Raw genomic sequence first — 24196 nt, 5'->3', positions numbered from 1 at the left:
CCCAGCCCGCTGCGGGCGAGGCTGTGGGTGCCGCGAGGCAGGGTCGGGGCAGGTCTCTCGGGTCTCAGCTCCCCAGCTCCTCAGCTCCTCAGCTCCCTCAGCTCCCGGTGATGGGGCAGGATCACCGGCTTTGCCGGCCTCTCGTGGGCCCCGGGGCTGCTGGGGGGCAAGGTCATGAGTGTTCTCTTCTCAGCCAGCTGTGTGCTGGTCTCTGCCCCTGAAAACCTGTAACGCCTGAGTCTTCTTCTGAATTCTCGATGCTTGCAGAACAAGGCACTTTGCCGTCTCGATTTTATCACTGTCCTGGCATCTGGTGGTGCAGGGGGCCTCTCTCCATGTGTCTTCTAATTAAACGTGCTCTTGGCTGTTCTGCATTTAAACGGGGCTATTGTCCACCGAGAACACTGTGTTCACTCTGTGAGCGCACACACACACACACACACACACACACACGCCAAGCCGGGTGCCTCGAAGAAGGGCCTTTGGCTGTCCCCTGCGGCCGCTGCCGTCCCCTGGAGCGTGTGGCCAGCAAGAGCCCTAACGGGACAGTCGCTCATGGCCCGGCCAGCCTGCTCGGAAACATAAGAGACCATGAAATTCCAGGGAAATTAAAAAACATCCTGATGTGTTTTCCCCAAATGGGGTCTTGCCAGAGAGGAACATAGCACGTTACCTCCATCTGTTCACGAGGTTTAACCTACGTCGGTGGAATTCTCAGGTTTCGCATGACTCCTACAAATCCGTGGGGCACATTCCCACATGTTCCACCGACACGTGTGTATGCACATGCGTCCACGTATGTGTCCTTTTAAAATACGCCATCAAATGAAGCTAGTGAGTCTTATAAATTTATTTTGCTTGACACCTTCTTTATTCTTTTATTAGTTTTTTATTTGGTTCGATCGTGAAGTTCTCCAGGTTGATCGTGTACAAATAATAATGAATTCAAAATAATTCTTCAGCATTTACAATTCCCCACTCTTTTTTAAAACTTACGGCATCCGTTAAAACTCCCGGAGTGATATTTAATATCTGCAGTGACAGTGGTCAGCTTCGCCTTCAGTAGAAGCTCAGTTGAAACCCCCCCCAGGGTCTCACCATCCAGCTTGCCGTTCATTTCTAGTCCGTTTTCCTCGTCATGCTCATTAAACTCCAGGGTTGCTATGTGGGTTTTTCATTAGAAAAGAATACTCAGCACCACCCAGTGCCTTTGGGGCGTCTTGGGGAGTAGGCGGTGTTTCCTTATGTGGACGCTAACTGCTGTTTGTTTACTGAGCCCCCGAGATGTGTTCTGCGGGATCGCTTGCTTTCCCTGTGAAGTTCACGGCCACCCCGTGGCACCCTTGAACTGGTTCTTCTGTGCCCTGCACTTCTTACTCGCCGCTCGCTCCTCCTAGGGGCTGGCCCGGCTTCGGCTCCGGGTGCTCTGGTAAGACTGGGCCCCAGTGCTGCTTTTCTTCGGCTCCCGTGTCCCCTGCTGTCCAGCGGCACCACGTCACAGCGGTCACGCTGGGTCAGAGGGCCAGGTACTGTCAACGGGCAGTAGCTTCCTTTGTAAAGTTCCCCCAAACCTTCACCTACAGGCTTTAGCAGCTACTAAAATGGTCTCAGACTGTCATTTTAATAGGGATTGCAAAATAATGATGTTAAAATATCTATTGTTATTTTCTTGACTTAGTAGCTGATTTGGTTTTCCTTAAGAGAAACTTAGGCCCTGGCTGGTGTAGCTCAGTGGACTGAGCGCGGGCTGCGAACCAAAGCATCACAGGTTCGACTCCCAGTCAGGGCACATGCCTGGGTAGCAGGCCATGGCCCCCAGCAACCACACATTGATGTTTCTCTCTCTCTCTCTCTCTCTCTTTCTCTCTCCCTCCCTTCCCTCTCTAAAAATAAATAAATAAAATCTTTTTTTAAAAAGAGAGAAACTTAGGTTTCCCTGACATTCGATTTGTACAGGAAACGGGGCTGAGTGCTTGCTGTCCCCCCCACTCCCTGAGGGTTCGCACCCTGACCGGGTGCCCCGCTGACCTTGGAGACGGGGAGGCTGGAGGAAGCGGGAGAGGTGCGCCACCCTGTGCCCTGAGGGTCTCTCCCTCCCTCCCTCCCCGGCTCTGCCACCCAATGATAATGTCAAAGGGTGTTTGTACGCTGAAGCTGTTGAAAGGCCTTTCGCTGGGGTTACTTGCAAACACAGCAGGGAGGGACTTTGCCCATCTCTTTGGGTGGGACACGGTCTTCCTTCCGCCCCCCCAATCTCCTTGTCTTCCCCCTCCATTTGTCCCTGGTAGGAACATGGAGGGGGACTTTTCTCTGGAGGCACAAAGCAGTTGTATTGGCCTCGGGAGGGTTTTATTGATTATGTGGGGCTCTTTATAGTCTGTGTGACTTTTAAACATTTCCCCTGGGTGTTGAATAAGATCACATGGCTTCCTGTTGGGGAGAATAGGGTTGCATTCCGGAAGTTAAGACATTGTCTGTGTCCCCCAAGGGATGGAGACAAGGTAGTTGTGAGGTTCCTTGCACTGAACAAGACTCCAAGATTTCGAGAGCCTCCAGATAGAAGCTAAAGAAACCAGACGGGACCAGATGGTCCGAACAGAAAAGCAACGGAAACTGTGTTCATTTCTCCTTCCTTAATGATAGCAATCACTTTAGCACGGGACGTGGGTGGTACCGAGGATGATGATGGTGACGGGGTGTGTGTACGTGTGTGTGTTTGCATGTGGATGCTGAATTAGGAAGTGCTCACGAGGGACAGGGTCATTTGGGAGAAGTGGCTGCATACACCTGGACTGTATAACTCAGGGCAGGCGAAACAAAATCCCACCAGCGTGACAGTGGGCTCCGACATCCCTGTGGTGCGTCATCTGTGCAGACAGCGACTGTCTCAGCCGATGTGTGTGGTCCGTTCAGGGCCCGCTGAGTCATTTTGATAAAGAGGAGGCCCCAAACAGAAAAGTTTTTCTTTGGGTTTGTCCTGCAGAATCGACGTGCTTTTCTTTCCTGCACGACGTGCAATCGACGTGCAAGATTTCTTTCTGTCTCGTTTGTTGGAGGAGAAGTGGGGCAAAGGGCAAGAACCACACACGGGAGCTGGCTGGACCCCTGTTGCCATGAGTGTCTGCAGCACAGGGCGACACGTCCCACGTGGAAGCCATTGGTTTGCCCGCTTTCAGCAAGTACGGACTGAACGCCAGCCAAGTGCCCGGCCCTGAGCCAGCTCCGAGGGCAGAGGCCCTGTCTGGGCATTGAAGGCATTTATTGGGCTAAGAAGAAACGTAGCAAAGAAATGAGCCGTCCCAAAGGATGTGGTTCCTGTGACAGTAAGGGTGCACCCAGGGTCTCCGGGCGTGCACGGGATGTGTGCCCACCCCAGTCACGGGGGCTCATGAGTAACCCTACGAGGGCCACCTGAGCTGGGCCCCTCGGATGGAGAGGGAAGGGAGGAGTCAGGGAGACCCTCGGGCGAAGGGCCTGCCCTGTGGGTCTGTTCTCGGACTATAAACTATTGGGGGGTCTGCAGTGGCGGGGGGTCAGGGGTGGGGGGTTGGGGAAGGGAGGGAACGACCTCCTAAGACTCGGGCCTGGGAGAGGCGCAGCTGCTGACCGGGTCTGGCCCTGTCTGTCACTGAAGAGTTTGATGTCCTTTTGAAGATGGCGAGGCATCGAAGGCAGAGGCCTCTCCAGGCAGGGTTTCACAACAGAAAGCCACTTCTGTCTGGCAGTAAGTGCTCCAAAGCCATTTTTGCAGTGAAAGGACATTTTATTTTCCTCCCCGCTCTTGCAGACGGATGAGCGGTCTACGGGGGAGCCCAGAGCCGTGGCTCCCAGGGCCTGTCTTCTCCCCGGTCTCAGGAGGCCCTCCCTTCCTTCCTTCCTCCCTCCCTCCCTCCCTCCCTTCCTTCCTTCCTCCCTCCCTCCCTCCCTCCCTTCCTTCCTTCCTTCCTTCCTCCCTTCCTTCCTTCCTTCCTTCCCTTCCTCCCTTCCTCCCTTCCTCCCTTCCTCCCTTCCTCCCTTCCTCCCTTCCTCCCTCCCTTCCTCCCTCCCTCCCTTCCCTTCCTCCCTCCCTCCCTTCCTTCTTCCCCTCCTTCCATTTCTTCCTCCCTCCCTCCCTCCCTCCCTTCCTTCCTCCCTTCCTTCCTTCCTTTTCTTCCTTCCTCTCTCCCTCCTTCCCTCCCTTCCTCCCTCCCTTCCTTCCTTCCTTCCCAGGATTCACACAAATTTCACAAACACAGCCTCAGCCACTATCCTTCTGGTGGTCTATGCAACAGGCAGCCTCCATTAGCCAGTAAATCAGAAAGATCACTAAGCCCTGGCCAGGCAGCTCAGTGGGTTGGAGCATCGTCCCCCACACCAAAAGGCTGTGGTTTGACTCCCAGTCAGAGCACGCACGTAGGCTGTGGGTTCAGTCCCTGGTCGAGGTTTGTATGGGAGGCGTCAGGTGTTTCTCTCTCTCCTCGGCGTTTTCCTCTTTCTCTCTCCTTTCCCCTTCCTCTAAAATCAATAAACATATTTTACATTTTTTAAGAGGATGAATATTAATACAACCAAGTTGGCTGTCCTCTGGGACAGCACAGAAGCTTTTTTCTAACACACGCACACACAAGCTGCTGAACTTCCTGGGACAGTTCTTAGGAAGCAGCAACCCGGGGCCTTCTCGTGTCAGGAAACGGGAGACGAAGAAGAAAACCGAGAAGAGCCTCCGGGATGCGGGGCTGGAACCCGCTGAGCCCCGGGCTGGGTGGGGCGGTGGGGCAGGGTGGGGGGAGCTTCCCGTATTTCAGGCCCTTCTGACTGCCCAGGGCGTTGAGCGGCAGGAAGATCAATGGGGAAGGAGAGGGGCAGAAACCAGAACAAGGTTTCGCGTGTGGTTTCCATGTAGAGCTGAGCGATGGCATTAGCAGCTCATCCTTTGTAACAGTTGAATCTTTGGGGGGGGGGGAGGGAACTGCATCTGAGCATGGGATGAGTCCAAGTGCCCGAAGCGGTAAGGATGCTTCTGGAGGCAGGTCCGCCGGGCTGCTTTGGGTCCTTCGAACCCCAGTGCCTACCGGCACGTCCGTGCTTGACCACAGCCCCTGCCTGAAGCGGCTCAGGTGGCCAGAGGAGTCGATCGCGGCGACGGTGTGGGACAGTGACGTCGTCCCTGGATGACGGACGACAGCCCCCAGGAATGAGGAAGCAGGGAGCTGGCCGCCGGCGGTAGGGGCGGGGAAAGGCTGAGGCGGAGACCAGAGACGCTGCGGGAGCCAGGAGGCCCTTCACCGGGACACACGCGCTGGGGAAGGGGAGTCGGAGCCTGAGCGCTCTCCGATCTCAAGGTCAGTAACCTTCCAGAAACAAGTCTGAAAGGGGCCGAGTTGGCCCTTGTAAAACCACCAGTGTCCCAGCAGCGGGGCTGCGAATGAACTGTGGTCTAAGTGGACGCGGCCGGGAAAGGGCCCGGGCGCATGGGTGTCCTTAGCTGAACGGTCGGTGTCTGCACGCCTACGAGCTGAACGATGGGCCTGGTTGGTTAGGGGTGTGTTGTACGTGCTTCCCAGTCTGTTTCTGGAAGAACTGTGTGTGTGGAAGGTCCGGGACAGAGTTCCCGGGGATAAGGAAAGGGAGCTGACTCTCGCGGTGTCTGGCGAGCAGGAGGACCGAGCAGGGGTGAACTCCCGTGCTGAGTGGTCCTTACCGAAAGGGCGTCCTGCACGAGGGCGGGCGCTCTTGTCCTGTCGTGGGTCAGAGAGGGAGGGTTTTCGGTTGTAGTGGCCGTATGGTCTCGGTGGCAACTGGTCATCGTTGCACAAAAACAGCCACAGAAAACATGCGGAGAAAAGAGCCTGGCCCAGAGCCAACGGAAGCATTTACAGGGTCAGCCGGATTCAGCCGACGGGCTGCGGTTTGCAGACCCTTGTCCTGGAGGATCCCCCCTGAACCCCAGCTGAAGTCTCTGCTTTGAATGCAAGTGCGTTTTTACTGTTCCCTCAGAGGGGTGGGTCTGTGGCATGCTGAAGGTCAAGGGCATCACGGTCTAGAACGGGTGTCCAGCCTCCTAGCATCTCTGGGCCACACTGGAAGAAGAGTTGTCTTGGGCCACGCATTAGATACACTGTGACGTGTAATCACAAAATAATCTCATAATATGTTAAGTAAATTTATGATTTTGGCATTCACAGCCATCACGGACTGCGCACGGCCCACGGGCCACACGCAGGTTGGACACCCCTGGAAGGGAAACCACACTCCCCTCATTGGAAAGGTTCTCTTAAGGAGACAGGGAGCCCTTTGAGGCAGGGAGCGGAAACCTAGACCGTCACGTCCCAGTGGAAGGCTTGCTGGGAGTAGTGCCTCTGCACAGCTGGGACAGCACTCCCGCGACCTTCCCAGCCCCAGGCATCCGTGCACAGAGGTTCCCACCGGCTTTCCGTTCTGCAGCCGGCCAGCGGTTGTCTACAGCAGCGGCGAGGAACGGAGTCAGAACAGTCCCGAGTGTCCGCGTGCTGGGGAAGGGGGCCTGGGTAACGGAGGAGGGAGACCAGAATCGTGCCAGTATTCAGAAAGGCCAGAGACGTGAAAGCAGGCGTTTCACAGGAAGCAGAAGAGCGCCCTTGGGCGGATAGAGACGTGTCTGTGGGGACAGGCTAAGAGGCGGGCCGCCACCAGCCCAGGTCCCCTAGGTGAACTAGCGGATGAATTCATCCTTACGCGGTTCACCAGTGGAGACCTCCAGGAATATTTTGATTAATGACTTCCTGGAGGATGAAGTGCTTTCATACGGACAGCTCTATTAAAAACAACAACAACAAAACCTCAAGCCAGAATCCCTCCATAAATCATGCAAAACATGGCTGCCTACACCACGATAAGAGCTGAAGCGTGCTATTTGTCTTGGGGTAGACGGTGACACAGAGGGCTCATCCTCAGCAGAATGGTCACAGCTGAACTTTATCTTCAGCCACACGCCCTCCAGCACCTCTCAAGAGGATCAGTTACCTCCCTGGCTTCGGAATGCAAGGGCACGTGCCCTGCCTTTATCCCTTAGCTTGGTTGGCTTTGGAGGCTCGGGAACGAAGGGGTCACTACGGGCTATTATCAATCAGCACTTTCCCTTCAGTAATCAACCCCCCCGCCCCACCGTACCTGACACCCTCTTTCTCTTCCTGGCGACACATACGCAGTCACACACTCGCACACGCTTGATACATGTATGTGTATGTGTATTTGGGCATTTGTTTAATAATCGCGTAATGATTATTTATATCATGAATCGCCACCACCTTGGACTTTGAGCTTCTGGGCCACTCATTTCCAGCTGTTACTAGAAAGTCGTGACTCACAGTGTCCCTTTTCTCTTCTCCAAGGCCCCTTTGCAATTCTGCCTGAATCCGAGGACCGGCTTTTCCACTTCTGCAAAAACAAAACAAAACAAAAGGCCCCTGAGATGATTGAAATTTTGATAAGGACTGCCTTAAACCTGTGGATTTCCTTTTCCTTGCCATTTAGATGCCTTTCGTTTCTTTTTCTTTTTCTTCCTCTCTTTCTCTTTCTCTTTCTTTCGCCTGACGGCTCTGGCTAGACCTTCAAAGACGGTGTGGACAGTGGTGGTGAAAGCGGGCATCCTAGTCTTGCACCTGACCTTGGGGGGACACCTTCACCACCGAGTGTGAGGCCGGCGGTGCGTTTTCACGGGGGCCCTCCACTAGCGGTCCCTTCAGTTCTCCGAGCACAGGTTTTCTCACCTGCCGCTCCCCCTGTTTTCCAGCAGAGCCATTCCTTGACCTCTCCTGACAGCTGTGGAAGGACTGCATTTCCCCCCGGGCCCTGGGGCAGACAGGCGGCCCCCACAGAGCGCAGCCCTGGCCTCCTGGCCCGAGGCCCTCCAGCCCAAGTGGCGGAAGTGGGTTCCTCCTCGGGCGCCTCTCTGAGTTGTCTCCCTGCTCCCAGCTGGCTTTGTTTTGTTTTGTTTTTGCTTTCCTATTACTCTTTCTAGTACTTTTTCTTATGAAACACAAACACCCTCTGTTGAACCAGTGGGCACGTCTCTGCCTTCCTAACTGGACCCCGACGGGTCCCCTGGAGGCAGGAACCTTGTCATTGTCACATCTCCGTGTGACCATAGGGAAGTCCAGCAGTCACTCCCTCTCCCTTCATCTTTGTGGTGGGATGAGCCATCAGCCTATCTCGCTCAGGTCATGGTGACAGCGCCCCAAGTCAGATGTCCCTTTTTTCCTTCTTCCCAATCCGGTCTTCTTGCAGCAGCCAGAGCAGTCCCAGCAGCTCTGAAGCATATGGATGCAGGAGACAGACACACGTTTTCCCAGAGGCTTATAAAACATGGGCAATCATAACCTCACACAATAGGCTCCGACTCCGGAGTTTTGAATTCAGTGGCTCACTGATGCCGCCTGTGACCCAAGTTCATGCCCGTCTCTCTCTGCCATCCTCTGTCGTCGGGCTGAACACTTTTCCTTATTGAAGTGCAGTAAGAATTCAGTAAGATTCCAGTGGGGTGGGGGAGGGGATAGAGAAGAAGGTGAAGATGAAGAAAAAGGAGGAAGAGGAGAAGGAAAAGGAGGAGACAGAGGGGGGAGGCGGGAGCGAAGGGAGGGAGAGACACCTGTCATTGCCATGGTGTGTTCATGGTGTCCCTTGCTCAGATGGGTCAACTCAGTCCACAGTTGGCTTCTCCACTGCTGCCCCCAAAGAGTCATAGTTGTCAACCTCGATTTCTCCTAATATCGCTGTGGCGGGGGAGAAGGAACAGATCCCCAAACACAGTCAGATTTCCGTTAGGGATGAGGAAAAGGAAACAGGTGATGTTCAGGTGTCTGTCTAGGAATTTAATTCAGATCCTACTCTGGTACCTAAAAGCTTCCAAAAGCTTCCACTTGCTTTTATAATCATACCAGAAAGTCTGTAAGAGCAAACGTTATCTCACCCCATCTCTCTGTAGAGTCAATTTCCTGTCATTTTTGTCCGCATCTCACCTTGATGGCTCTGGCTGCAATGACTTTGAAAAGGTTTTTTCAGGGCTATGTTTGTGCCATAGACCTACGTTCCAGGAATCATCCTTGGCGCTGAGTCACAGGTGTGAGCAGGGTGCTGGGGTACCTGACGGCCAAGCATGAAGTTCATTATGTACGCCGTTCAAGACACCTGCCACCCAGACCTGAGTTCACTTTTGTCAGCTCCCACCCACTAGACTGTGGTCACCCCATTTCCTGATAGTTCCCCCTGTCATCACAACACGATCTTTCTCCCATTTTTCTTCTTGGAAAGTCTTACTCAGGTTGGAAGGCCCCGGATCTGGTGCACCTTTTCCAGGAAACCTGCCCAAATCTGTTAGTGTGAATTGTTCCCTCGCTGGGATGCTATAAAACTTGATCAAATGACTTGTGTAGAAATTACCAAGTGTTATTGTAACCAGTTGCTTCTTTAATCTTCCTCACCGAGTACACTGTGCCTGATTTGAGAGTAGACGCTGTGTCTGTCTCAGGCTGGTGTTTCTGGGGCCCAAGCAGGGAGTCTGGCACAACACAGGAAGATTTGCAGCAAATCGTGTTACTGAGCTACGCACAGAAGAGAGGGAGCAGATATGTTGTGTGACTACCACAGAGTTGTCACAAGCACAAATAACAGCATTGATGGGCCAGTTTTTGGAAAATTGAACGCTACATAAGCAAATGCTGGCACCATGCATCATTACACGTACACATTACAGTTTTGTTCTGACCGTCACGACATTGTTGACTTTGTACTTGATTTCATGTTTCTGGAAGCAGTCCCCACCTCAGCCACTGATGCTAGCTAGTGAACGCCAACCGGCAAACGTCGGGGTGAGCCACACGGAGGTTCAGAGTCGGCATCGGGCAGAATTTTCTGGAGTGGGTGCTGCCCCTCCAATGCCCAACTTTTACCCATCTTTTATTTTGACACTGGCCCATCAGGGGCCACGTGCATTTGTGTGATCCCTGTTGCCGTAGAGACAATACTGTATTTTTATGCTCCTGTAGTACTATGGTGCTAACACGATCTTGAGAAACTGAATTGTCATCTTACAAGGGGTGGGAGGGAGCCCTGACGAACTTGATCACGTGTTGATATTGCACTGTGGTCACGGAAGCTGTGACCATTGGGGACACTGGTCACAGGGTTCACACGTCTTCTCTGTCCTGTCTTGGCCAATTCCTGTGTCTCTGTAATTATTCACAACTGAAAGGGCAGAAAAAATCAACCATGTGGTCGATGGGCGCCCCCCACCCCGGAGCCATGACACTTTTCTCTCCAGAGAGGCTCTGCGGGCCCCTGCCTCGCCCAGAGCCAGAGCGAGCGCCTGAGGTCAGCCCCGGAGAGCGCTGCCCGCGGTGGCCACATCCCTGCCGCCGCAGGCTCCACCCTTGCGCTCGGGTCTCCGCTCCAATCTCGTGCTCTCACAAGGACTTCCTGGGCCCGTCTCTTGAAGGGAAACAAGACAGCGCCTTCCCTGTCCCCACGCCCCTGCTGCGTTCTCTCTCCGGCAGTTGCCACCTGCAACTCACTATACTCTTCACCTCTTGTTCTCCTTTCTGCCTCCTCCCACTAGAATCTAAGTTCCATGGTGGCCAGGATGGCTTAAAAGTTTAATGCATTGCTCTGCGCCCACCTCCCAGAGCTTGGCGCCGAGAACACGCTCGGCAGGTGCTTGTTCGATGAATGAATCTTTGCAGAACATGAAAGCGTGAGGGTAGGTTGGCAATTTCCCCGAGAGAGGAGCAGCTCACATCTGCCCATCCTCGCTACGCGAGTGAGCTGGACTTTGAAGCCGAGCCCTTTTTCCTGTGTTCGCGCTTCAAAGGGAGGAGGCGCTGCCGATAGCATCTGAGAGGAAGGAAACGGTGCATGGTGCCGGGCCTGTGCGAGTAACGCTGTCAAAATTGCCTTCCTTACAGCCCAGCCTCCCGGGCGCTTTCCAGAGATGGATCGTGTGACTCTCTTCTTGGCTCTCCTTCATGTGTACAGAGGTAGAGACAACGTCTTCATTTAATTTACTCGGGGTTTTTTTTTTTTTTTGGGTCTTAGAGTGTGGCATGTTCAGAAATTATGATGCTCTCCTCTTGGCGTAGATAATTTTTCACTTGTTCAGAAAAAAAACAAATGTTTCCCAGTGCCTGTCGCCAGCAGCGGAAACCTTGTTAGACAGACTAGGGTGTAAGGTAGGCACCGCGAGCCTCTGCCGTGAGCTCAGCTCCCCACCTGGCCACGTCTTAGGGAGCTCAGAGCAAGCTCCGGGGGTGTCTGTGCGGGGTTGCAGCCACAGCGTCAGCGGGACCTGATGGTGTGTCTGTTTCAGCTCTAGGAGAAGCCAGGTTTTGGGACACCACCATCAAACTGGAGGAGACGGTGCACCTGGAGTGTGTGCACCCACTGACGTTCAACCTGACCCAGATCGAGTGGTTCAGGCTGGACGGCACGAGGAAAGAGTCCATCGCCATTTTCCACCCCGACTACGGCAGGGACATCAGGGAGCCGTACACCGGGAGGGTCGACTTGGTCGAGTTGCCCTCGGTGCTCAATTACAGGGTGCTGTCCCTTCGGAACGCCTCGGAGGCCGACGTGGGCTTCTACTCCTGTCTTCTGGACACGTTCCCGCATGGATCTTGGGAAAAGGTGATACAGGTGGTTCCGCCAGGTAAGTGCCAATTTTATTCCCGCTTTCACTGATATGCCGTGTTGGAGTCTATAAAGCCTACACGGAAGCTATGAAATGCTTTTCCGTGTTTTCGCCATGCTTTTTTTGGAGTCCCTGTCTGGATCCTATGAATGTGGTTTCGGAGGCATAAAACTAGGAGCTCACTTTGTTTTTCTTAATGTACTGTCATGTTGGAGGAGAAGAAGGCTCCCAGGAATTTGAATGTCGTGGACGAAAGCACAGGTCTTGTCTTGTCGTAATGATAAGCTGACCCCACATTACACTGATGCTGGCAGTGTTTGGGTTCAGGCACCAAATGCCTCCCTCTGGTGATGCGGCGCCACTGCCGCCCTGTGCCGGGCACTTAGCACCACCAGCCCCAGCCCCTGCGTGCCCTCGGGCCTTCCTGCGGAGCTGATTCTGCACGGGTTAGTGAACCCCGGGCAGGGTTCAAACACTCGCTACACATATTCCTTCAAGTTTCACTACGGAGAACCCTGCAGAAGTGGTGAGCTGTCGTTTCTGAAAGACTCCGACGACCTCTCGCAGCGTTCTCCTGGTGTCCGCCTGTAGCTGTGGTTTTGCGCTGAGTGTGCAGCAGCCACATGGACTGGTTCTGGTGGACTGGCCACATGGACTGGTTCCGGTGGAGTGGAGAGCCTCAAGTTTTTCAGCAGGTGCTTCCCATAGAACCTTGCGTTAGCTGCTCAGTCTCTCTCCGGGCTCAGGTTCCTCAACAGGACATGGAGTCAACAACGCCATCTCTTTGTTGAAGGGTTTGGGGATCAGATATTTCAGGAACTTAGCCTTGGTGATCGGGGAACCGTAGGTATTATTATTATCATTATTATTTGCAATGCTTTTGGTACAACATGCCCGGTGATGAGATTTCCAGGTATTAGCAGCAGTGTGAGGGAGGGAGCACCTTGGAACTGTGGGTTTCTCGTCTGATAATTCCCCAGTTGTGGGCCAAGTGCCTACTCAGAGAGTGTGGTACCTGAGGCGGTGCTTTCTTTCTAAGGGGTCTGTATGATAGGCTGCAGTGATGCAGGCTAAATCCATCTTGAGATCTAAAGCATAGCAACTGACTGTAGCTAATAGCAGTGTATTAAATGCTGGAAATGTGCTGAGAGAGTAGATTTGGGGGCCGTCATCACACATACACACGCAGATGGTTACTGTGCAATGATATGTTAGTTAGCTTGACTGTAGTAACCATTTTCTGACAGGCTGGTGAGGGTATTCCCCTCACCTTTGAGACTTGGAAAGCTTCATTTTTTTTTAATGAAGAATGACATGGGATTAAAAATATATATATATAGTAGCTGTATTTCAAAATTATCCTTAAATATATTTAAATTTTCCCTTTGTGTGCTTTAAACTTTTTATTTATTTTATTTATTTTTAGAGAGGGGAAGGGATGTGTGGCTGCCTCTCATGCGCCCCCTACTGGGGACTTGGCTTGCAACCCAGACATGTGCCCTAGACCGGGAATCGAACCAGTGACCCTTTGGTTCACAGGCAGGCACTCAGTCTATTGAGCTGCACCAGCCAGGGCTCCCTTTGTGTGCTTTATTAACAACATACCAGGATCTGGACATACTACACATGTGTATAATGTGAAGGGGGAGCTGACAAACTATTTAGCAATAGAAGGTTGGACTTTGGGTCCAGAAATCCCAATTTGTAGATGAGACGGTGAGGGATTCAGAAGGACAAAGGAGCTGAGCCCCCCTGCTCCCTCCGTGTGCGGGGTCCTCCTCTCTCCTGACGGCTGTTCTGTGGCTGGAGCTCGGCTGTTGTCTTACATGGGCTTTCTCACTGGACCCTCTCTGTGCCCGTGGCTGTGGCCATGACCTCAGCTTTGCAGGTGAGGACCCTGAGGTGTAGTGAGGTCCAGCCACCTGCCCAAGTTCTCAGGCTTCGTATGTGCCCCGTCAGATCAAGGCACGGTGGGCGGATGGAGAGGGGTGACTCGAGGGGACATAGGAGCCCCCGGGGCCTTCAGAGGAGGAGTCGTGGACCACCCTGCATCCCGGCTGCCCCTCCCCCTCAAGCCTGCAGCCCAGAGCTGGAGAGCAGATTGGATGCTTTGTTCTGGATAAATGGTGCCGTGAATGCAAAATGATGTGGGAATGTATGTGAATTTCAGAACAGGCATTTCTCGCTCAGTAAGTGATTTAGAGAATTTAAGGGTAAGAAAGGCTCATTTGTTTACTGCTTCTGGGAAAATGAGCCAAGTCACTTCTGGGGTGACTTGGGAGGTGACATGTCAAGGTCACCTTTTCAAGGCCGTTCATGGGGGAAAGGCATTCATGGAGAAAATCGCCATGACCCACGTGTCTCTGTCCTTACTAGCCAGAGTATACGTAGTGATTTTCTGGAAGTGTCCTCCAAAATGGGCGGCCTACCCAAAATACTCTACCCCCTCACTCTTGCTGGGTGCCCACGGGGTGCTAAGTAAACACAGGTCATCTCATGTAATCCTCGTGAAGCACCGTGGGGGGGGGTCATGTGTGCCCGTGACACAGATGAAGAAACTGAGGCTCAGGGTCACCGGTGAACTCAAGGTCACAGAGCAGCGCAGCTGCAGCACCAGGACGGGAAGGACAGGTTGTGCTGGACCATGAAGATGGGGAGAGGATTTTTGCAGGTAGGGGGCTGGGGTGAGGGAAGGAGAGGAAGTGGAGAGAGAGGGGCGTCTGAGGGGTTATGGGTGCCACAGAGAAGGGCGCAGTGGAGGTTCCAACTCCTGCAGGGGACACAGAATGGACCTGTCCGACCAGGGCACATTCCTTGACAGGATGTGGCTCTCACCCCAGGCTGTGACATTTCACTGTCACTAGAGGTGGCCTGAGAGGTGGCCTCAAGGGTGAGGGAGAAACTGTGAGAATGGGGCCCTCTCCCTGCCCACCAGCCAAAGGCCTCAGCATATGATACGTGGGTGTCCTGGGTAAAGGTCTACCTGGTAGATTCCGTGTTTTCAATGAACATGAAGCAGTGGAGTGTCAGAGGAGAGCCTGGAACGTTAGGGCACTGGACCTCGCTGTGCCCGGTAGGGCGTGAGCCTCGCTCTGCAGTGCAGACCACTGAAGAGTCCCCTGGGTGACCTGCAGAGGGAGGCACGGGGTAAACCTGTGTTCTTCACCCGCCGGAAGACTGGGCCCGTCGCAGCCCCGCAGGAAGGGGAGAGTTTAAGGGCCAAAGAACCAATAGCTTTTTGCAGATTGGCCCACTTATGCGCTGCTGGTCAGAGTGTAAATCGACGCATCTTTTCTGTCATTGGTGTTGGCAGTCTCCAGGGTTCTCCAGAAAAATAGAGCCAATAAGATGTGGTATACGGGGAAAGAAATTTATTACAAGAAATTGGCTATATGATCATGGAGACCGGCCAGTCCAGATCTGCAGAGTGGGCAGCAAGTGTACACATGTACACACACACACACATGCATGTGAAGAGGGTTCTGTCAGATGTTACAATTTGGCAGTTTTTTTACTTAAGAAAGAGAGAAGATAGTTAGTCGAGCCTATAAGCAATGGTCAACTGATGAAACAGAAACATTTTAAAGGCTGAGGAATCTCCCGGCATCGTGCAGTCAAACAGGATACAGAGGAGGCAGAGGATGAAGGACCTCTGGGGACTCTTGGAAAGCCGGGAGGGGGTCCCTGCCCTTCTCGGGGGTGAGGTGCGTGGGAGTGCAGGCCGGGGCTGTCTCTGCGGACCTGCTTTCCGTCCGACGGCGAAGTCGGGGAGGGGCGGGCTCGGGGGGCACACCCCCGGGAGGGCCAGCTCTTGGAGGAAAGTAACCAGAAGTCAAAGAGAGAGAAACGAAGGGTCCACCCCCAGACAAGGCGAGAGTGCTGGCTGCACAGACCAAATTCAGGGCCTGGAGGGCGGAGGAAGGGTAACGTGCAAGCACAGGGCACGGCTGGGTTCCTGAGAGTCGCTGCTTCCACGCGTGCGGCTCGGCGGCCTCTGCCCCCGGGGGCTCCGTATTCTACCCGCGGCCCGCAGTGCCTCCGGGAGAGGCCCTTGCCTCTAGGCTCGTCCCGAGCAAGATGCGACGGCCACCCGCAGCAGGGGACGGCGTCGGCCGTGGTCTTCGAGAGCCATAGTCTTCGAGAGCGGCCGTTCTGTGTACTTACTCACACCCTCCCCTCCTTCTGGGAGATGTTCTTTTCGTGCCCGGGGTCGGGGCACATCAGGCCGAACGGCTGCAGGATGAGCCGCCGCTGACGTCTGGACCACTCCCCGGGCGCTGGAAGATGTTCTCTGCGCAGCCGAGGCCAGAGAGTCCCTGGGTTTTCTCCTCCGACTTTCAGAAACCGCACAGTTCGCACCTCCTGTGCCTCTCTACCACAGCTGCTGTTCCTCCAGCACCAGGTGGTTGCCCCGATGACAGGGGCTGGGCTGGGTTTCCTCTTCAGGGTGGGTGCTGGGGGCGTGTGGGTGTGAGCGCAGAGTGGCGAGTGTGGTTTTATGGGTCGCAGCCGTCCGAAGACTGGAAGAGCTCAGCCCACACGCCGGGCCGCCTCCCCCGGGCCTTCCGGGCCTGCACATACTGAGAAGCCTCCCTGGGCCAGGGCAGAGCTGCAGACACCCAGCCCGGTCCCCCAGCTTCCTCCCGGAAAGGTCTCTGTGCCGTGAGCGGGGAGGGGTCCGTGACCTTCAGGGGCCGCTGGAACTTGCCTGTCGACAGATCGCAATATTAACTGAGAGGACGGTTCTTTGTGTGCATCTTCTGAGACGCAAAGGCTGGGTTTGGATGTTCAAAACAAAAGGAACAGAAAAGGAGAAGAAACAGCTGCCGAAAGGAGGGAGAAGCAAAGGCCTCCCCTCCCCCGAGGCCCGGGGACCCTCAGTCTGTGCTCTCACTGAGTCGGCGGGCCCCGGGCCCCGCGGGGCCCAGCAGCGGGTGCAGGATGCCCAGCTGTGCTTCAGTCCGTAGGTAGTTTTTGTTTCTGTTTGCTTTCACACGGGGCACAGATGGCAGGCAGGGTGGCTTTTCCTCGCGTTCAAAAAAGTTTCTGAAGACGATTAAGATTTTGAAACCGATCAGAATTTTAGGGCCATCGAGACAACACTTCAGGGGTGAGCGCGGCATTGTTCCCGCAGGCGACTTCTCTTCCTCGGTCTCCGTGGTCGTTTTAATGAAGTAACTCGGCTGACGGGGCGTCCGGCTCTTCCCCGGAGGCATCCTTCACAACCCAATAAACCTCAGCGCGGAGACGTTTTTCCTGGCTTCACCTATTTAACCAAGCTACACTTAAAAAAAAAGGTCGTCTTCCTAACCAGCCCAGAGAGAGAGGCCGTGTTCCAGAGAAGACCGATGTCCACACACTTTCTAAGGTGGAGACTTCCTATCAGTAGCCACATCGACAAAACAGCATCCATGGGTCATACCTGCTGATGTCGGTGGGGTGACGATTGTGGCTGGTGACCATGACATCTGGGTGTGAATTCTGCATGCACGGAAGGGCACCATCAAACTAGCCAAGTCTCTGAGAAACTTGCGTCCTCATTTTAGCAGACTGGCTCTTAAGGACCTACTTGTCCCATTTCTTAGCGGGCTTCGCGAGGTGTGCACGCTCCCAGCGCGGATGAGTCCAGGGAGGCTGAGCGAAGGGGGGGGTGGCATGCGTGTTCTCCACGTGTGCGGGACAACTTCCTTCCCGACATACAAAGAGCCCGGGAACTTTAGAAAGTTTTAGGGCATCTGAGGTTGCCCTTTCCCTGGTTTTAGTTACCTGCAGCTAACGGCTGTCTGAACATTGTAAATGGAAATTTCCAGAAATGCACCATTCGTAAGTGTTGAGTCGCACGCCGTTCTGAGTAGCTCTGTCCCACCTGGGGCGTGCCTCGTCCCTTCGTCTGCGTTTCCACGAGGTACACACACTGCCCGCTGCTCATGAGTCACCTGGCAGCTGGCTCAGCGGTCAGACCGACTCCGTGTTCAAGTAAAGCTTACAGTGGCCTAACGCTCGGTCCCAACGCCCTGTCCCTCTCCTCCCTCCATGTCGTCCCGTCGGCCCTGCACCCCCACACAGCGCCCCAGGAAGGGCAAGCGCAGCCCCATCAGAGAGCAGGGACAGGCCACGTCCACGTGGCTTTAATTGCAGCATATTCTTATAATTGTTCTACTTTATTATTAGTTACCGCTCATGTCTTACTGTGCCTGATTCATCACTTACACTTTACCCTAGGTGTGTATGTATGGGGAAAACACAGTGTACAAAGGTTTCAATAGTATCTGTGGTTTCAGGCATCCAACAGCGGGGTCTTGGACCACATCCCCGCAGATAAGGGGGGAACTATGTATCATTTGTCATCGGAGAAACTGCCAGGTAATCCAGTTATTGTCTCTGAGACCAAGCTCAGTAACAGTGATTGAGACAAATGAGACGCTTTTGTCTGTCTTAGTTTGTGAGATCATACTTCTCGAAATATCTCTTTATTAGCTTTTAGGGGACACAGTTGCTCATTGAATAGGTACAAATAAAGAACCTTTATTTAAAATAAACACTGTGCTACTTCTTCCCCCCATTCCTCTTAAATCCTAGACGTGGCCCCTGAAAGAGTGGACACTGAACAAGATGGGAACATTCCCGAGGGCTGGCACTGGGCTTTGTTGAACGGTTTTATACTTAACCCAGTCTGATGACTGTGTCTTCAGTGGGAATAGCAGAAGTGCCTCAGAGAGCAAATTACTAAACATTGTTGCTCAGATGACATTTTGAGGCATTAAAGTCTGCTCTTTTTTTAGCTAATCTTTTTTAAAATATTTTATTTATTTATTTTTAGAGAGGAAAGGGAGGGAGAAAGAGAGAGAGAGAGAGAGAAACATCAATGTGTGGTTGCTGGGGGCCATGGCCTGCAACCCAGGCATGTGCCCTGACTGGGAATCGAACCTTTGATGCTTTGGTTCGCAGCCTGCGCTCAATCCACTGAGCTATGCCAGCCAGGGCTAAAGTCTGCTCTTTATGGGATGAATATTGATAATAGTAATTTGGAAACTTGAGTACACCCTTTCTAAATCCATTGGCTAGACACTCACCTTTTGCTGTGAGGAGAGGAAGCAATGAATAAGAAGCTCTTTGATTTTGAAAAGTTTCTCATCTACCAGGAAAGGTATGTACTGCCCATTATGTAAACATGGGGACCATGGCCCCATCATGCAGAGTGGGACTTGTCACATGGCAGGGGACAATGCTGGGGGAGTTGAGAGGTGATGGAGATTCCTTCTGGTCTGAGGGAAGCAGGGAGGTGCACCAGGTGGGACATCGGGGCTTGACTCTGGACAAACGTCACAGGTGAGGGGAACATGTTCTATATTTGGGACACATGGAGAGTACCATTGGTCACCGGTTTCAGGGAAGGCCCGGGGTGGGGGAGAAGGTCTAGCTTTCGGGCTTCATCTGGTGGCCAGCAGAGTTTGCTGATGGTGGAGGTCACACCTGGGGCAGGATGGCACCACCACTGTGCCCCTACCCCAGTGCTTAGGGGCCACCCCCCCAGTGCTTCTCATTCCAGGGACCGGGGCAAGTGTCTTTAGCTGTCCCTGGAATTGTGAGCAGTAGACGGAGCGAGGGCGCATTTCAGGAAGAGAAAAGGAGCGAGTGAGACCAGCGTCACCCTCCCTACGGTCCCAGCAGAGCTAGGCCGATAGCGCTCGTCCTGGGGGTTTCACTGGGAGTTTGCTGAATGAAATGGCAGAAGGATGGAGGGGGAGGGCAGGGGAGGGGTGCTTCTATGGAGAATCGTCAGCACTCGCCCCTCATCTGTACACCCGAAAGGCGTGCACCCTGAACTTGGTTAAATGGAACAGGACGATCTCTCATGAGCACCTGCAAGGAAGCAGCGAGTGCATTTACACTTTGGGAACACGGATAGCCCATAATATGTCAAACACATTAGTGTGATGTACTTTCGGTGTAAACTTATTTCCCCAAATAGTTTAATTATTAATACCTAAAAAATAAGTAGAAGAGATTCCCCCCTAAATATATTCTTCCCATGGGGGGGCACTTATTAAAATGCATCTACCACTTCTCTATGGCTAGTTTAACCAAGGTACCTTGGCCTTTCACCCCCTTAGTTTGTGGTTTCTCCACCCAGAATAGTTCAGTGTCATTTGCAAGGTTTTGCTATCATGACTTATTAGCAAATCACGTGCAAATATATTCAGGTCAGTGCATTTGTGTTCATATAAGAGTTATTCATAACAGCCAAAGTGTAGGAGCAACCGAGGTTTTCGTCAAGGGCTGAGCGAATGAATAGAATGTGGTACAAACACACAGTGGATTATAGTTCAGCATTAAGAAGGGAGGGATGCTGACCCAGGCTACCACGCGGATGAACCCTCAGGGCGTCCCCCTGCGTGGAATAAGCCGGTTGCAGTGGGACGGGCGCTGCACGGCTGTCTCACAGAAAGTGACTGGAGGAGTCAGATTCATAGAAACAGAAAGTAAGGCGGCGCTTGTCAAGGGTGGGGGCGGGGGCGGGGGGAGTTGTTTAATGGGTATGGAGTTTCAGTTCTGTAAGATGAAAGGAGTTTTGCAGGCTGGTTGCACAATGATGTGAATGTGCTTCGCGTGACTGAACTGGGCACTTAACATGGTTGAGATAGTAAATTCACATTATGTATATTTTACCGCAGTTAAAAAACAGAGGTATTTGATGTTGAGTTTAGCTCCAGGACTACTAACCTGTGGGAGATGTCACTGTGAACAGTGACCTATTTCGAGAGAGTCCTGCTATCTATTGTTCTGCTTTTTGTCTTCGTGACAGTAAGAACGAAGGTGGGTTTCTTCTAGCCGGTCCTGCTGTGACACTGGGAAAGTCCCTTCCTATCTTTGAGTCTCGGCTGATTCATCTACAGGATGGAAATGATAACATGCACCTTATGCGCAGGCTTGAGAACTAATGAGACGCGTTGTCCCCAGCACAGGGCAGGAGCTCACAACAACGTGGCCGTTGCATGGAGTTCCCTGAGGACTTAGATGTTCTTGCTCGGCCTGAGAGAGCAGGAGCATTTCCACAAACATGCTCTACCGCTTGCCAGGCCCTCCGCTGGGGACCAGAGCTGTTCCCATGATGAGTGAGGCGCTGCAGCTGCACCCTCATCCCTGTTCTACGCCGGGACAGGAGGGGTAGACAGTGTATCAGCGTGTGAAATGCCCTGATGGGGACAAATGCCAGGAGGGGGCCCCTAGACCCCTCAAGGGGACAGTTGTCTTCCTTCACTGGTCAGCGTGGAGGTGAAGGCACGTCCGACGACTACTGGCGGTAGAAGAGTCGGCCGAGGAGGGGGCAGGGCAGGCTCGCTCTCTGCTGGGGACAGAGCGTGCGCGAGGTCCAGAGAGGGAAGGAGGACTCTGACGCGTCTGAGGCTGGAAAGCGAGCCCATGGCCCTGCAGTGGGAACTCCGAAGTGAGGGTGGGGACGGACTCGAGCAGAGAAGCAAGTGGGGTGCCAAGCCCCGAGTGGGGCTACGTGTCGGGGATCCCCTGGAGGAGCTCGCCCAGGAGGGAGGTATCCGATAGCATCCTGGGAGCATCCCATTTGTGAGCAGGACTGGGGAGGGGCTGGGCCGGAGGCCGTCTCAGGAGTACAGCTGGCAGAGAGTGGCAGCTGGGCCAGAATCGGGCAACGGGGTGGAGAACCAGGCGCAGGTCTCAGAGGTATTCAGAAGGCAGGAGCGCCAGGGCCCAGCAATCACTGGAGGGGCGGGGCAGAGACCGGAAAAACAATGTTGGCTTCCCAACAGCGGGGAGAATGGGAGGGGGTCCATTTGGGGGGTGGGAATATGGCTCTGGGTACCTGTGAACAGAAAGCAGAGGGAAAATGTTGACAATGTAAATAAGGTGTGTCCCTTGGTTCCCTTTAGCCACGGGATTGACGTCCTCAGCCGGGCCCAGGGGGTGAGTTAGCACCGTCTTCCTGTGCGGCGGCGATCACGCTGCCACCCCCATCCTGGTTTACAGCTGGTTACATGTGACCCGCTGTTCCAGCCCCTTCCCCCGGGCTCCAGCCCAGACCCAGCCTCCGCCAGTGCTCACTTCCTGACCTGCCTGCAGTCTCCCTGTGGACGGTGCCCCGCGGGCAGATACTTGTTTGGAAGGATGGCGGCCACTCGTGAACGCCAGCTGCCCCTGTTGTCTGTCCAGCCAGCTGGCCTCCGGCCCCCGCCGAGCAGGGAGCGCAGGCCCCCATTCCCGGGGAGGCCGCTGTTTGTCCAGTTCCAGGTCAAGGGCTCATTGTGTCTTTACAGCAACGTGTCACCAGTCTGTGCTCGTGCGAAAATTCGGACATTCCCCGGTGGTTCGCTCCGTAACACCGGAACCAAATTCTGCCAGTGTCCTTGTGTTTCTCCGGTCCCTCTCTGAACTTTCGTGGGTGCTATTTTTAAATGCAACGGGTTTCTCTTACGTCCTCTCTTTGATGCATTTAAACACTTCCTGGCATTTATTTTAGAGTCTCGTTCTGCAAGGTGTTTTTGCAGATATTCTTTTGGCCTAATTATTTGTACCTCTGGCTTCATCACCGTCCCCGTGGGGCGGTCTCTGCTTTGTGGGCATGCTTCATCCTACGTGGCCGACTCGCCAGTTTGGCTGGAAGGGGCTTTACTTTGAGGGCCAGACCCTGTGCAGCGGCGGCATTGTTCCCTGGACTTTCCGAACGGCGGTTTTTAGTCGTCTTCGTATTGCTTTTGGGGTCGTTGTCTCTTTAACTAGATCTTCTTTTTCAAAACCAGAATATGTGCATTTTATTATTTTTATTTGTAATTATGCAAAATTCCCAATGATTTTTTAAAAACTTTGCTTTTTTTATTAGAAGTGCCTCTAGCCACTTTGCCCATGACATGCACTTCAAGGCGCGCAGTGTGATAGCCCCGTGCTCTCGTTTCTGGTGGCCTCAGGGCCGGTTCCCTGTGCAGTCCTGATGCAGCGGGTGCACAGCTGTCTCAGAGGGGGGTGCAAGAGCGAGTGCAGAGAGCGCACCCCTATGTCCACTGCAGTGTTACTGACAATCGCCAAGCCTGGGAAGCAGTCCACATGCCCATCAGTAGATGGTTGAATTAGAAGGTTGTGGCCCATTCACACAATGGAATACTACTTGGCTATTATGAAGAAGGACATCTTACTCGTTGCGACAGCAAGCATGGACTTGGAGGAGAACATCATGCTGAGTTCAATAAGCCAGTCAGTGAAAGACATACGCCAATGGTATGATTTCACTTATATGTGGAATCTAATGAACAAAATAGACTAACAAGCAGAACAGAAAGAGGCTCATAGATAGAAAACAGACGGACAGCTGTCGGAGGGGAGGGTGGTCGGGAGGCTGGATGAAGCAGGTGAAAGGAATTAAGCAAAAAAAACAAACGCAGCTGTTAGACACCGACAGCAGTACGGTGATGTCCAGCGGGAGAGCGGGGGCGGGGGGTGGACGGGGGTGAGGGGGTGCATGGTGACGGAAGGAGACTTCACTTGGGCTGGTGACCACACAGCGCAACACACAGATGATGTGCTAGAGAACGGTGTACCTGAAGCTTATACAACTTTACCAACCAATGTGGCCCCAATACATTCAATACAATTTTTTTAGAAAGATACAGATAAATTTGAGTCCACCGGTTTATTCTTTCAGCCTGCTCCGCTTTGCATAATCTTTTCTCTTGGTGTTATAGTATCGGCTGGAAGGTCTACAGAATGACCCCAGCGCCCCCGTGTAGGAATTCCTGCACGGCCCCCGTGTAGGAATGCGGAGCTCCTGCAGCGTCGTCAACCTGACATGCCTGCGCCTGCCGTCCTTTACACACACTGACGTGTCTGCTTCCAGAAGCATTCTTTCTGCAGTCCGAGGGCACAACACTCCATCGATTTTTATTGACTAACCTCTTTCCATCCCGAATCCTACGTGTCGCTTCTATCAAGCTTGTCACATTTCCTCGAGTTCCCCATTCATCTACTTAAATTTTTTTAGGCCTCCGGGATGTGTGGAGATAAAGTTATGGATTTCTACCGAGGGGGTGGAGAGTTCACTGGGGAGCAGCAAATTTAAAAAAAGGCCAGAGCTCCTGGGTGGGCTCAGACAAAGGAGGACCGTTTAGCAGTGGATGCTGAGAGACGTGGCAAATCTCCATGGGGTGCTCGTCAGTCCCGCTGCAACCCGGACCTGCCAGCCTCTGCCCTCGGCCTTCCTGACCCCTTCCTGGCGCTCGGGTGCATTTGCTCCTGAGGCCCCTGACTGTCACCTGCTTGCACCCCTTTGCACGGTGCTGGGGTACAATTAGGCGGACGGTGAAGGGCCCGAGGCGCATGTTTCCAGCACGGGGCGTCCTCAGAATGGCCGGAGTCTCCGGTTCCTGACGCTGTGGGGTTAGTGAAGGCGAGAGTCTGAGAGGCTCTTGAACTACAGAGTTCTCCATCAGGCCTCCGGCCCTTGGACATGAATTGTTTGGTGTAAAACATTTATAGATGCGCAGCGAACGCGCAAGGCTTTTCCTCTCGACAACGGCGTTATTTCTCATTCCTCGT

The 24196-nt window shown here is 53.5% G+C and overlaps 1 protein-coding gene across 4 annotated transcripts in view; it reads left to right on the top strand.

Annotated features, from left to right (window-relative positions):
* CD226 (CD226 molecule) overlaps window positions 1-24196 on the top strand; it is a 51061-nt gene that overhangs the window by 1095 nt on the left and 25770 nt on the right. For 2 of the 4 annotated variants that reach the window (XM_045850177.1, XM_045850180.1), the window contains exons 2-3: window positions 10917-10988; window positions 11318-11656. In XM_045850177.1, coding sequence (XP_045706133.1) covers window positions 10917-10988; window positions 11318-11656 — 411 coding nt within the window. Of the gene's footprint in view, window positions 1-5265; window positions 5322-10543; window positions 10712-10916; window positions 10989-11317; window positions 11657-24196 lie in introns of those variants that run through there. The other 2 variants (XM_045850178.1, XM_045850179.1) reach the window with 2 other exon arrangements.

Source organism: Phyllostomus hastatus, unplaced genomic scaffold, assembly GCF_019186645.2.
Source record: "Phyllostomus hastatus isolate PE091 unplaced genomic scaffold, TTU_PhHast_1.1 phas_contig_80, whole genome shotgun sequence".
Classification (NCBI taxonomy): domain Eukaryota; kingdom Metazoa; phylum Chordata; class Mammalia; order Chiroptera; family Phyllostomidae; genus Phyllostomus; species Phyllostomus hastatus.
This window is presented reverse-complemented; position numbering and strand designations above follow the sequence as displayed.